We start from the raw sequence: 15,010 nt of genomic DNA on the forward strand, positions 1-15,010 counted from the left end.
TTTTTTTTTTTTTTTTTTAACTTTCCCAACTGTTGAAAGAAAACACCCACAACCATTATAATGGACACTAGTCTAGTCTCAGCTTAAATATTTTCCAAGTGTTCTAGAAAGCAGCTGTAAGGAAGAAAGAAAGGAAAACAGCTGGAGAAATTTGGGGGTAAAGGGAACTCCTGATACATGATCATTACTAAGACTTTCTTAACACCCCTCCCTGCCCTGTGTTTGTTTAGATTCTTTAATACTCCTCTTTAAGCACTAGAATCCAATACTTTTCCTGATTCTTGTATAATTACTAGAAGCAACATGTTTTCAAGTACAAGGAGGGGAGAGGGCTGTATCCTATAATACAGTTAAAAAAAAGTTATTACAAGTCATTTCCCCATCCGTTTCCAACAGTTTTTGAATGCCAGTTAGCTAATAACTGGTTAACTAAACTAGTAGCACCTGACCAGGCAGCCAGCCTCCCATTCATAGTTCACAGTGCATCCTTACACAAGGTCCAACCCCTCCTTTGGATACTGATACTGTGGTTTCCAGGCGATATGAGAGGAACTGCCATAGAACACTCTGGAAGAAACATAGCTGTGTCCTAAGGGAAGTGGTCAAGAATAAAGGCTAATGTGACCCCTGACCTCACTACCCAAGGAGAAATACCACAATACTTCTACTTACTCTGAAGACTCAGTATTCTTTAGACAAATGGGTTACTACAAAAATGTATAATTCTGTACGTACATTTAATCTGGCTTCAGTTTAGCCCACCCTGAGAGTGTTCTACTTCAGTCTTTACATTTCTGTTATTTGTACGTGTGTGTGTGTGTGTGTGTGTGTGTGTGTGTGCGCGCGCGCATACATGTCAGCCAGTGCTGGTTTGGAGGTCAGAGGATAACTTGGAGGAGCTGGTCCTCCGTTTCTACCATGTGGGTCTAGAGGAATCAAAGTCAGACCCTCAGGCTTGGTCGTAGGTGCTTCCACCTGCCAGGCCATCTCAACAGCCACTCTCTTTAATTTTCTACTACTCAAGTAAAATGCAATTCTTTTTTTTTTTTTTTTTTTTTTTTTAGGTTTTTTGAGACAGGGTTTCTCTGTGTAGCCCTGGCTGTCCTGGAACTCACTTTGTAGACCAGGCTAGCCTCGAACTCAGAAATCCGCCTGCCTCTGCCTCCCGAGTGCTGAGATTAAAGGCGTGCGCCACCACGCCTGGCTAAAATGCAATTCTTTATCAGATCATTCCACACTTGCATATTTCATTTTACTGTATTCCTTTATCTATTTGATGTGCATGAGGGTGCACACCCCAGTGCACACGGGGAGGTCAGAGGGCGACTTGGAGTCAGGCCTTTCCTTCTCCTGGATGGGTCCTGGGGACCAAACACAGGTCACCAAGCATGGCGGTAAGTACTTGATGGTAAGCCATTTTAGACCCATGATTACATTTTTAGATATTCACAATTAGAGCCGTGGACTGAGTCATCTAGCAGCTTATGGCCTCTGCACAGGCCCTAGAGATTCAGTTTCTTATCCACAAAATAATGGAAATGCTTCAAGACAGAGGCCCACATGTGGGGTTTATATGTGTGAAGTCCTGAGTTCACTCCCTAGAACTACAATAAAAACTAATTTTTAAAATTAAATTAAGCTTACCGAGAGGCTTCAACTAAGATAAAGGAAATAACACATGAAGCTAGTAGTTCTACAAATGGAAAGAATTGTGTAAGTGTTCCTGTCAACAAGACCTTATTAAGCACACGTACTAGGTACTGGATGGCTGGTTTCTGATCTTCTTCTTCTTCTTCCTTTTTTTTTTTTCTTTAATGCACAAGACTTCAGAAGGCTGCAGCACTGAAGACGTTATTTCTGACGCCCTTGGCATTACATTGATCTGCTTCTTCGTGAGTGCTAAGTGTCACAAGGCTCGTTCTGGAGTGGGGCTTAAGGGTTATCACATGATGATCCTCTCTCCACTCATGATTCATTCACCACTGTCAACGCTGCTCCAATTTCCATTAAGTAAAGGGTTTTCTCTAATCCATAGACACTGAACTGTGGCTTTGACTTCTGGAGATTCCAGTAACATCAAAACACAGGTGTGGGGCTAAGTGATTTGTCAGGCAGCTTTTAAAACTATTGCTTATAAAAGCGAGAAAAAAGGTTTGTCTTGGTTTAAGGCCAAGGCTTGAACTAATTTCTTTTTTTGAACTACAATCCCCAGAATGCCATCTACCTTTGGGAAATGAAAGCCTGCTTCAATTTTATGTTGAGAGCTTGAGATCAATTTATTTGTATCATGGCTCATAACTACTTAGATTTGAGGAACAGAACACCTAGGAAAGGACTGTGTAACTAACTCGAGGCAGAGAAAGGATCACTATCCAACCATACTCGAATCACATTTTTGAGACAGTGTTTGGACGAGTCCTTCAGTTTGGTTTTTCTTTGTAGCGAGAAACTGGTTCTTTTACACCCAGTGGAGGGGGGCACTGTATTCTAACAAGTACTAAGGATGCAGTCTATTCTAACCCTACCCTGCAGTTTACAGTCTATCATTAAACATTACCACGGCAGGGCAATCAGAGGGAAACAGAATTATGTAAGGGTTTCTGTGCCAGGAGATGAAGAACCTAGTGATAACATTGACTTTCGGAAGTACAATCCTTTATTTTGAGACGTACTATGTCATAATCGAATGATCCCTTGACAGTTTGAACAAGGTTAAAGTTTGGTGCTAAGCAAGGTATCAAAGGAAGAAACATCAAACAACTGGGGAAAACAGGTGGAGTCTCTCTCTCTCTCTTTTTTTTTTTTTTTCATCTTAAAAGTCAGACAAGAAAATTTTGTACAAGGCAGGAGATTTGGGGGGCTGGAGAGATGACTCAGTGGCTAAGAGCACTGGCTGCTCTTGCACAGGAGCCATGTTAGAGTCCCAGAAGTCACATGGCAGCTCACAACCATCTCTAGCTCCAGTTCCAGGGGATCTGACATCATCATCTGGTCTCTGTGGGCACTGCACACATTGGTGTACACACATACATGCAGGCAAAACACTCATTGTACCAGCTGGTTTTGGGTGTCAGCTTGATGCAAGCTGGAGTTATCACAGAGAAAGGAAATTCAGGTGAGGAAATGTCTCCATTAGATTCAGCTGTAAGGCATTTTCTCAATTAGTGTTCAAGGTGGGGAGGGCCCATTGTGGGTGGTGCCATCTCTGGGCTGGTAGTCTTGGTTCTATAAGAGAGCAGGCTGAGCAAGCCAGAGGAAGCAAGCCAGTAAAGAACATCCCTCCATGGCCTCTGCATCAGCTCCTGCTCCCTGACCTGCTTGAGTTCCAGTCCTGACTTTCTTTGGTGATGAACAGCAGTGTGGAAATGTAAGCTGAATAAACCCTTTCCTCCCCAACTTGCTTGTTGCTCATGATGTTTTGTGCAGGAATAGAAACCCTGACTAAGACACTCATACACATAAAAAATGAAAAAACAAAAACAAAAGACAAACAGACTCCCTTTATGATGCCCTCATTTCTATAAGTGAAATCATTACCATTTACTATCTTGAAGAGAACAGATCTCCCACATCAGAGCCAGGATAAAAAAACATAGAGCATCATCAAGTCAGACTGCATGAATGGTCTGCTCCTGTACCTACTAGCTACCAGTGGGCACTGAGGCAACTTCATGAAGCCCCCCTGGCAACCTTCAGGATGGACTGACTATAGTATCTACCTCCCAGGACTGCCATTGGACTAAACAAGGTAACATATATACAGCATGTTGTATAATTACGGACTCACAAGAGAAGTTCTACACATGGCAACTGCTATTATCCTTCTTTGTAGCTTCCTTTGTTCTTCAACCTCTGTAGCTAATCTGTCACCAAGCTCTGTCTATTCTTTCATTTACACATATACACATAGATGTAATGTATATGTATATAACAAGTATGTATATGAAAGAATACATATTATATATTTCAGTTAAAACATTGTTTTAAAAAGTCAACCAGGACACTAGTGTCTACCCAGGGTGCTAGACAATCACACAGTAACACTTCTAGGCACTGGAATACTGCGTAGCATGAGGCAAGTCCATAATCACAAGTACAAAAAAAATGTTTTGTTAAGTGAAGTTAATCAGTCATTGAAGAGTATGTCTAAATTGATCTATTTTGGCTAAAAACATATGAGTCACAAGGGACTAGCAGTTAAACTTTACCAAAAATAGAATGTTATAACCTCTCAGAAGTTTAAAGTGTCTTGGCATCTGTGAGGTCTACAAAGCTGCAGGCACTGGGCGTTGTTCCTCCTCCTAAGATTTGGTACTTCTGCATACATGCACCCTAACGGAACTCACATCTCCCACAAGCAGCAGGAGTATGCACACAGACACTTGTGGGAAACAAGAACTGGAGCAGCCTAAATATAGCCATCAGTAGACAGGGTGGTTAATGCCATTTGTCAGCTCTATAGGAACTAGAATCAAGTAGGAGACATGCCTCTGGGTGTACTTGTGATGTGAGATGACCCACCCTCCCCGCTAGACCAATAAGGAGAGCAAGCTGAGCGGTAGTCTTACCCCGCTGGGCTTCCTGACCACAAGACTAGTGTCTGAAGCTCCTGCTGCCATGAGGGACTGTATCCTTGGAACTGTGAGCCAGAACATACCCTTCCTTCCTTAGGGTGCTTCTTGTTCAGTGTTTGATCACAGCACTGAGAGACGTCAGTTACAGTAGGAAGTGGGTAAGCTGACCTTTCGCACAATGTAACTTATTTGTAAGATAAGCTAAGACATAACAGGAAAATGTCAAAAACGTAATGTTGACTGAACAAAATAGGGACATTATGTATGTATGTGCATACATCATCAGCGATTATACGCACCCATAAACAAGAGAAAGAATGTTACAAAGGGTGTATGACCACAGCAGTATGTTTCCATCATTTCTGAGGAGGAACATGGAGAAATGATATGAAAAGGATACAAGGAAACTAGTTTTTTTTTTAAGTCATGTGTATATTGTGTATCTCTGTCTAGGTGTGTGCAGTTGAATGCAGGTTCCTACAGAGGCCAGAGGTGTCAGGTTCCCTGGAGCTAGAGTTATAGGCAGCTGTGAGCTGTCCATTGTGACTGCTGGGAACCAAATTTGGGTCCTCTAAAAGAGCAGAACAGACTCTCAACCATTGAGTCATTCCTCTAGCCCCAACAAGAAACTGGCTAGATGGTACTTATGATTGTGACTTTAAAATAACCCAATATAAATATGATTTGTGTCATTATTCCCTTCTAATTTTTTTTATAGGATAGACTTTTTTTTTTTTTCAAAATTAAAAAGCATATTTAGGTGTGTCTCTGGCTCAATGGCAGAGTACTTGCCTAGTGTGCCCAAGGCTCTGAGTTTGATCCATAGTACCAGGAAACGAACAAAAACAATAAAACATGACATTAATAGCAAAAGAAAAACATGCCTTCAAACCACTATGACTTTGACAAATGATTTCTTCTCTGTTGGCCGTTTCTACCAGCTTTAACGTAGGAACCACAACCTGTTCCCTGTAGAATTACAATGAAGAACTGAGAAAAGGAAAAAAAGGAAGGGGCCTTTAAAAATGTCCACAGTATTGGTACTGTTGTAATCATCATTGCTAGCCAACTGTTTCTTTGTCCATAGTTGGTAATATTCATTCTCTAACTTAAAGGGCACCAGCTTCCAGAAACGTTGCTTTGTCACACTGTCCCCTCTACTCTCTCCCAGTTGACTTAACCAGTCTGTTCAGCTAAAGCTACCCTAAATTCTCCTTTACCTTCAGCCTTCCAATGACAGCATTTATCATTTGTTTTCAGTGAGCATACATATCTTCATTTCTTTCTGCTTTTAAAAAAATTAGGTATTTTCTTTATTTACATTTCAAATGTTATCCCCTTTCCTAGTTTCCCTTCCGAAAATCTCCTATCCCCCCNCCCCCCCCCACCCGCTCCCCAACCCACCCACTCCCATTCCCAGTCCTGGTATTCCCTCATACTGGGGCATAGAACCTTCACAGGACCGAGGGCCTCTCCTCCCATTGATGACCGACTAGGCCATCCTCAGCTACATATACAACTAGAGCCACATGTCCCACCATGTGTTTTCTTTGATTGGTGGTTTAGTTCCAAGGAGCTCTGGGGGTACTGATTAGTTCATATTGATGTCCCTCCTTCAGACCCCTTCAGCTCCTTGGGTACTTCCTCTAGCTCTTTCATTGGGGACCTTGTGCTCTGTCCTATAGATGATTGTGAGCATCCACTTCTGTATTTGCCAGGCACTGGCAGAGCCCCTCAGGAGAAAGCTATATCAGGCCCCTGTCAGCAGGCTCTTGTTGGCATCTGCCATAGTGTCTGGGTTTGGTGGTTGTTTATGGGATGGATCCCCAAGTGGGGCAGTCTCTGGGTGGTCAGCATTTATCATTTCTGCTGAATTTTTGAGACTCCCTAATGTGAAGACAAGTTTCATTTACCTTGCTATCTCCAGTGAAATGAAGGAAAGGAAGAAGGAAGAGACTCAGGACTGGGCATTAATTTTTCACTCTTAGAGATCTATGACTCCCTGGACAAGTTCTTTAAGATGTGAAATGTGCCCCCTATAGGCTTGTGGTTCTATTTTGGGAGCCCTTGCAAGTGTGGTCTAGTGAAGAGAAGCAGGTCTTTGCAAGCTGGACCACTTCAGGCTCCATTGGACTTGGCTTCCTGTTTGCGCTATGCATGAAGCTGAAGCTGCAGCTTCCTCCATCACAGACCAAGTCTCCTCAGCTTCCATGTCTTCTGCACCGTGGCAGACTGTACCCTCAGAACCATGGGAATAAATGCATTGCCCCACCACCTCTGTCTTGTTGTCACAGCAACAAGAAGACTAAGACAGATGCTTATACCTGATGACCTACCAAAGTGTCTCCTGGTCCTTAAAGCATGTGCTTGACGCTCCTACACCCAGTCAATAATGACTGTATTGGTAAATTAAAGAAGAGGAGGAAGAGAGGGAAATACTCTGAAATTGGGGAGCCACACTGCCCTTGGTTGCTTGGAGACCTGCTTTTGCACAGTGCTCATTAAGACATCCATCCTTTCTCACCTAGTAAGGAACCAGGAATTATTCAACATTACTGCCTTTCATAAGCCAGCTCCTTACCTGTGCTTCACACCAGCATCATGAGCACCTAGCTCTTCCCCGTTAGTGTTGTGGGCTGCTTTTCTGTTCACTGCCTCTTCTGTCTCACTTGGGCTGTCCTCCTCCAAACTGTCAGGTTCCATATCTTTGTCCTGGATTTGGTCCTTAATATCAGACCAGGACTTAGCCTCTTGAGGGAGGCTTTCTGTATCCGATTCTAAGGAGTCTTTTGAAATCAGGTTTAATAAGTCTTCTTTCTTAAAGGGTCTGCCTGAAGGCGGGATCCTCAAGTTGGTGTGATGGACAGGAGACTGGCTAGAGAGCTTGGGAACGGGTTTATATTTATTCATCCTGAAAAATAGAAACATGAACAGGAACACTCTTGTTAATAGAAGCAGTTAGCTGATATTTATAATTGTGGCTCTCAAAAGCATTGCTTAAAAAATTTATGTTACTCTGCGGCTACTGAAATCATAATGGCGATGTTTATCAAAAATGTCAACGAGCAAGAGAACCTTGTTATATTATCTGCAGGCTTTTGAATGCACCCTTTTGAGTGTACGAGCAAGGAAGGCCTATTGGAAAAAAATGATTGTTTTTCTCTCTGCAGAAACACATCTGATTTAGGGCTCATAAGCAGCCTGAGCAATCGAATGAGGTTTTATTGAGGAAATCAAATGGCTGCTTGAAAGCCGATTCTGTTTCCAGCTTCCAAGGGCTTCTTACAAACAAGCCGGAACAAAGCCAAACAGTTAATTGTGAGCAGTGCTTTTTGGTGGCTTTATTTCAAATGCTCAGGGCAAGTGTGTGTGTGTGTGTGTGTGTGTGTGTGTGTGTGTGTGTACACATCTTGTTCAGCAGCAGCCACAGATGCACTCAGACAGGTTCATGGCTTACCATTTACAAAGTAAAGGAGAGAAAAGCATGGCTTCCCCAACCGGAACTGTAATAACAGACTGTTTCTTTCCTAGACCGGTTTAAGCAGGCTCCAGCATTTAGAAAAGGCTTTTGCTATCCAGAATGCTGCTAGAGAGGAGTGTACAACCGGGTGGCCATTATATGGAGATCAATCTCAGCTCAGTGCTAAACAACAACAATGTAACAATAATGGTTTAAAATGTTCAATAAACAAGGTGTGTTGGTAAATGCTGGTAAGCTAAGCACTTCAGAGGGGGAAGGAGGAAGACCAGGTATTGGAGGGAGGACAGTTTGAGCTGCATGAGACTCTATCTAAAATAATAGTAATAATAATAATTAATAAAATAATAATAAATAATAATCTGAAACTGTTTAACAAAAGGTCTGTGAATCCTGTCTCAGAGTGACTCAAAGCAGAGACTAGATGTCACCTACCTGGAATAGGTGCTACTCATGAGTAGGGGAGGCCGGCCTGCATTTCAGCTAGGAGTGGAGGTGTCCCTTGTAGGAGTGTGATTCCAAGGGAACTCTCACGGTCTCCAAGGGCTCCTCTAGTGACCCATGAGATGGTTTACAAGACAAGCGCTCTGAATCAGCACAGGATTGGAAGGTGATTGCCTTCCTCGGCTACCCAGGGTTTCTCTTTCGGTTTATTTTCTCTCTTACTGCCTTTATGCTGTAGTGTGTGTGTGTGTGTGTGTGCGTGTGTGTGTGTGTGTGTGTGAGAGAGAGAGAGAGAGAGAGAGAGAGAGAGAGAGAGAGGAGAGAGAGAGGAGAGAGAGAGAGGAGAACATGCTTTACCATTGGACCATTGGAGGCTACGCTCAAATTTGTTTTGACTGGCTTGCTCATGTTCTTTTGACAAATCCAGTTTTTAATTAAAAATACCTTGACCTGATTCCTGTTCCTTGAATTATTATTATTATATTGACCTTGTTGCTAGGGTTTCCAAGGACACGGTCTGCTCCTTGGATGAAAGCACCTTTACAAACATGACAGACAAAAGGTAGCGCTCATACTTAAACAAACACGACCTAGTCTCTGCCGAACTCCAAGCTCCCCTGGTAGACCAATATATCATGGCCTAATTTTCGGTTAGTTTGCCTGCAGTCAGTCTCTGGTTAAGTATACACATTGCGTTCTGCCACACTTTAATATCAATTTCCTTTTGCAGGATGATTTTTAGAAAGCACCAAGCATGAGAACGCTCTAAATCTAAGTCTCCATGAACACCAGCTTTTTAAAAGCTCGCTGTACTTGGAGTCTTGAAAAACAAGCTCAAAACAAACAAAAAACAAAAACAAAAACAAAAACCCTGAAAAACAGGGTATGGGATGTAGCTCACTGCTAGCACATTTATGTAGCTCACTGCTAGCACATTTATGATGAATGGGGTTTAATCTACAACCCCAGCAAATCGGGGGTGGGGGTGGGGGTGGGGTGGGGAGGGACTCTCAGTTCATTTTAGAACTGTTTTTCATACAATAATTAAAATCCTTCGTTCTGTCTTTTCTTAAATGAGAACCTAGGATTTCTTCGTAGGAATAAGTAATGGCTATATAGGATAATGATGTAGTTGTTGAGAGAGTAGTAGAATTTGTGAAGAATGTGAAAGAACAGAGTGAAATATTCCTCCAAATTTTTCTGTGGCGGCCTGACCTTAAGGGGGTTAGGGGGAGGAGGAGAGTTATAGAAAAAGAGCTGATCACTCGAATAAATGTAGTAAGTAAGTGGGCTATATTTCACAAGTAACTCTCTAGTGTTGCTCCGTACCAAAAAAAAAAAAAAAAGAAAAAAAGAAAAAAAAGAAAACAACGGTTGGGCCTCAGCCATTCCTGACCAATCCACTTCTTAGTAAACAAGGAAGGCATGGGGCAAGTCCTCTAGGGACTAAGAAACCACCAATTCTTCTGGATCCTGCTAAGGTCCTCTGTCTCTGCCACTGGTTGGGGTCAAATCCGCTAGGGTAGGGAACAAGGAGGCCCATTTAGGATGAACGGCAGATCCAAAGTTGCCCTGTTTGGAACAGGCGGGGTGCTGCCCCATGGGGATCACAGGGTTTTCGCCATTGTCTCTTTCTAAGGGTCAGGAAAGCTGCAGGGGGGCGTTTGAAGGTCCACAGGTAGCGGGTTGGAGACCAGGACAAGGGGCTGGGGACAGGGCTGCCCGGCCTGGGGGACGCAGCTCTGTCTGGGCGCGGTCCTTCCTCCCAGACCGTAGACTGTGCCGGCTACCTCGCGCCCACCCCGGAGTTCTCGGTACAGCCCGCCCGCGCGGCCCCTTCCCACCCGCCGGGAACCGCCTGTCACCTGCCGGCGCCGCTGGGCAGCCGCGCCCCTGGCCCCCACAACCTCCGCAGCCCCGGCTCTCGCGGCGGCTCCCGCCCCGCCCGTCGCTGCCTGGAGACCGCGGCCAACACCGCTCGCTCGCTCGGGGCCGCGGGCCCAGCGCTCCTCAGCTCAGCGGCGCGGGGGACCCCGGCTCGGGATGCTCAGGTCTAGCCACCCCAACTCTGCTGAGGAGGAAAAGCAACAGTAACGGAGAGAGCCCAGCTTGGGTGGTGCTGCTGGGGTAGGAGAAAGGAGCCAGTTAGTGAATGGAAGGGAGCAAGAAGAGACAGGGAGAGGACGGAGGGAAGAAAACAAGTGGCCAATAAGCATTTGCCCTTCCTTCACTGGAAAGGAACTTAATTCGTTAATAATCAGGAGAGGCGAAATTAAAGCCACGCAGGCGAGCACACTCACCACACAGTCATCTTAGGGCGAAAAGTTGGCCCTGTGTTGGTGATGCCACCTAGGAGTCTCAGCACTCAGAGGGAGTGGCTGGAGGATCTGTACCGTGAAATCCTGCCCTCAAAGAGCCCAAACACCCATAGGAACAGAGTAGAGAAACACGCCTGTTCCAAGAGCCAAGTGTATAAAAGACATAAGGATGAAGGACTCTCGGGTGTGTGAACTGGCAGCATTTTGGGGTTGACATTGGGCTGTGCAGGTACTCCTTAGTTCCTAATGACTTCACCTTTAGGCATTCACCCAAAGGAAGAACGTGTTTTTATGCGTCTTGATAGCATGAATCTGAAATGTCCTACTCGGGCTCTTGGATTTGAACACCTGGTTCCCAAGCTGGTGGTGGTTTTTGTATGGTTGGGGGGTCTGGTTTGTAGATGGGTAACTGGGCCTGGTCTTTGAAGGTTAGAGCCTATTGCCCAGTTCTCTTTCCAGTGACCCAGGATGTAAAGAGCTTGTGCCATGCCGGGCCCCTTAGATTTGGACATGCCTTCTCCACCTTGATGGACTGAAACCTTAAGCCGAAGTGAGCGCCTCTTCTTGCTGTTGGGCGTTTTGTCACAGCTTTGAGGAAAGTATCTCATATGGCATCCAAGCTGGGGAATGTGGGAACATTAAAATTAAACTTGAGTTTACTAAAAATTTCCTGGGTTTGTAGGCACGCACACACAGCAAAGCCAAAACTTAAAAAAAAAAAAAAAAAGCCAAGTAAAATAGAAATTGATTTACGATTAGGATCTGATCAGCTCCAGAAGTATGGGGCAAGAGTGCTTTTAATACAGTATTTCTTGACTTTAGTGGCTGATGCTCCTTTTAAATACTTCTTTAGGACATACATTTATAGTGTGTAGGATGCCTCGCTGTCAAAAAAATATTTTCAAAGACAAAGAAAGGACATGCTGGAAGTTATATTCACATTAAAGATATAAGTAGATCTAAATAACTACCTACCTTCCAAGTAGCAAGACGGCTACAGACCGGTGGCTTCACTAATAACAGCAGACAGGAAACTGGAGAACAATCTCATACCTAATTACCACCTTTCAAACTCATTCTTATTATAGCTGATTTTCTGTCTTTGCTTTGGCAGCAGGGACCTATACATGCACAGTAAGATGCTGTACACTATGAGTTCGAGGCCAGCCTGGTCTACAAAGTGAGTTTCAGGACAGCCAGGGCTATACAGAGAAACCCTGTCTCGAAAAACCAACCAACCAACCAAACAAAAACAAAAAACAAAAAACGAGCTATCTGAAGAGTTGGTGTTATTCTGCCTACTCCGTTGCACAACTTATAATTATAGGAGCTTCAAACATGCAGAGGAAACCCACACTAAAATATTTATTCTCCAAGGCAGCTTCTCTCTCTCTCTCTCTCTCTCTCTCTCTCTCTCTCTCTCTCTCTCTCTCTCTCTCTGTGTGTGTGTGTGTGTGTATGTGTGCTATTCCTAGGAATCAAGTGAGAACCATTCACACCTGCCCACCTTCTCAGCCACTGGTCAGCGCAGATCACCGCTGCGGTTCTTCAGGTTCTTCAGTTGCTTTCTGCATCATCTGGAGAATGTTCTTTCTGGCTTTCCGCAAATTAGGGACCTTGTGGGAGTCACAAGTGCTGTGATCCAGCAGTTACTGGAAGAGACACACCACCCTCTTCACACAGAACCCCTGAGCGTGTCCCACCTCTGTCCTCTGTAACAGCTATCCTGCTTTCTCTTTGGGGTGACTAAAGAAATGAGGAAGGTTGAAATAGGAAGTACCAGTGACAGGCCATACCGGGAGGTCAAAAATGGCACCTGTTGTTCTAATGGAGATAATTTAATATGAAGATATATTATGGAGAGTTGAGGGGGAGAGACACTTCTCATGGGTTTGGTGACCATGGGAAGTATCTCTGGCCTTTATGGCTGGAGGAGCCCAGGAATGAACCTGAAATCATTATCCTTGAGAAGCCAGGAGCTGGGCTGCTTGGAACAAGGATCTAGGCCTCTGGGAGGATGAGGAAGGACTAACAGAGCTGGCTCTGGGAGGAGCAGAATGGGAATCAGGTGCTGCTACTGAAGCATGCTGGGCTCCAAGAGGGTGGAAAGGCTCGGTCAAGGGGTCTCAGAGGAAACAGAAAGGAAAGAAGAACGCAAGTCCCTGTTCCTCCATCACCATGACCACCACCAGGAGAGCCAGCAAGAACCTGCTGGGAAAGGGACAGTTATGGTTTGCCTAGTAATCACAGTGTGTGAATCATGTGTATGTGTGTGTGTGTGTGTGTGTGTGTGTGTGTTTGTGCGCGCACACGTGGTGTTTGTGGGCGATTATGTCTGTGACTGCAGGAACTGAGGAGGAAAGAGGCAATAGATTTCCCCTAAAGCCAGAGTGACAGACGGCTGTGATTTCTCGGATGTGGGAGCTGGGAACAGAACTCCAGTCCTCTGTGAGAGCAACATGCACTCCTAATGGCTGAGCCAGCATCTCTCCAGCCCTGAACTTTCCTGTCTTAAAAAAAACAAACAAGGGCTGGCAAGATGGCTCAGCGGGTAAGAGCGCTGACTGCTGTTCTGAAGGTCCTGAGTTCAAATCCCAGCAACCACATGGTGGTTGAACCACCTGTAATGAGATCTGACACCCTCTTCTGGTGCATCTGAAGACAGCTACAGTGTACTTACTTATGTATAATAATAAAGAAATCTTTGGGCCAGAGCAAATGGGGTTGACCGGAGTGAGCAGAGGTACTAAAAATTCAATTCCAACAACCACATGAAGGCTTACAACCATCTGTACAGCTATAGTTTACTCATATACATAAAATCAATAAATCCTAAACAAGCAAGCAAGCAAACAAACAAACAAAAAGCCGGGCAGTGGTGGCGCATGCCTTTAATCCCAGCACTCGGGAGGCAGAGGCAGGCGGATTTCTGAGTTTGAGGCCAGCCTAGTCTACAGAGTGAGTTCCAGGACAGCCAGGGCTACACAGAGAAACCTTGTCTCAAAAAACAAAACAAACAAACAACAAAAAAACAAAAAACCCCAAAAAACAAAAACAAAAACAAACAAGACCTAGTGTTTCACAGAGCTGAAAGACCCTTGGCAGAATTATTTTCTTTTTTTAAATATTTTCTCTTCTTAACTATGAATACTGTTGTTCAGTTGTTTTCCTGATTTAGGCTTTTCTAGAAATTAAGTAGGATGGCTTTAAAAAACAAACCTGTAAGTTGTGTGCTGCATTTGGGAAGACTACAAGCCATTCCTATGACTAGGCGTTAGGAGGAGGAGGCATGATGGGCAAAATTAACATATTTCAACCCTGATAACAGACCTGCTCAGGAGAGCATTACAGGGAGGAAGAGGGCTTCTTCTCCCTCAGAACGTTCAGGGTGGAAAAAAAACCAACCAACTGCGTTTCATCTAGATCAAACTCCCTTTATGAATATAGCAAATTGCCATGTCTTCAGCCGGAGGAAGTGATGGGAGATTATGTTGTTGGGTTAAATTAGTGAGTTTATTAATGGTTAGCAGTTCAAACCACCTTCTTCATCTGCAGGGAGTCTAGTGACTTCAGGATGCTCGGCCTGTTGGGTAGTTGTCATTTTCTGTTATTTTCACCTAATAACAGATGGTATGGGTGATGCGTGGAGCCAGAATTTATTTATTTATTCATTTACTTGCCTACTTACTTAGGGCAGTAGGATGAGCATTCTTTTGACTTACTTCCTGAAAGGCAGCATGGAGAAGGATCTGTCCATTCTTCTCTGCATCTGTCCATCTTGCAATGAGAGAGAAAGAGGTCAAGAGCAGGAAACTGTGTCTTCTGTAGGAAGAAGGACAGGATCTTGCCTTGGGCTAAGGTCCTATTCCCAGGCGGCTTACTCGCTGGTTACTTTCGGCTCTGCCTGACTGTGTCTGTGTCACTATAGTTCCGCCTGTAGAGCAGATGACTTGTGCCAGTCTCCAGGATAGTGGCTTCACAAACCAACCTGCTCTAGGACTTAAAGCTGCTCCGTTTGGGACGTAACTGCAGAGCCAGCTCATCTGGCTTGAGTAACTGTTGGGTCTCAAAGTTCAGACACAGCAACGCAAGGCCAGTGAGAACACATTTCCCCTTCTCTTCCCTACCATGTCCTCTCACAGTAGTCTGGCCCTTGAAGGGTTAATGGTGGCTCCAAGCATCCATCATCTGCAGTT

At 44.4% G+C, this 15,010-nt stretch overlaps 1 protein-coding gene across 4 annotated transcripts in view; it reads right to left on the reverse strand.

Moving 5' to 3' along the window:
- Window positions 1-10,869, reverse strand: part of Jhy (junctional cadherin complex regulator) — a 65,272-nt gene extending 54,403 nt beyond the window's left edge. For 2 of the 4 annotated variants that reach the window (XM_029543670.1, XM_029543669.1), the window contains exon 1: window positions 7,156-7,484. In XM_029543670.1, the coding sequence (XP_029399530.1) occupies window positions 7,156-7,484 (329 nt within the window). Of the gene's footprint in view, window positions 1-7,155; window positions 7,486-10,361; window positions 10,427-10,796 lie in introns of those variants that run through there. The other 2 variants (XM_029543668.1, XM_021208075.2) reach the window with 2 other exon arrangements.
- Window positions 10,870-15,010: the final 4,141 nt, after the last annotated feature.

This window comes from Mus pahari, chromosome 10 (assembly GCF_900095145.1).
Source record: "Mus pahari chromosome 10, PAHARI_EIJ_v1.1, whole genome shotgun sequence".
NCBI classification, from domain to species: Eukaryota; Metazoa; Chordata; class Mammalia; order Rodentia; family Muridae; genus Mus; species Mus pahari.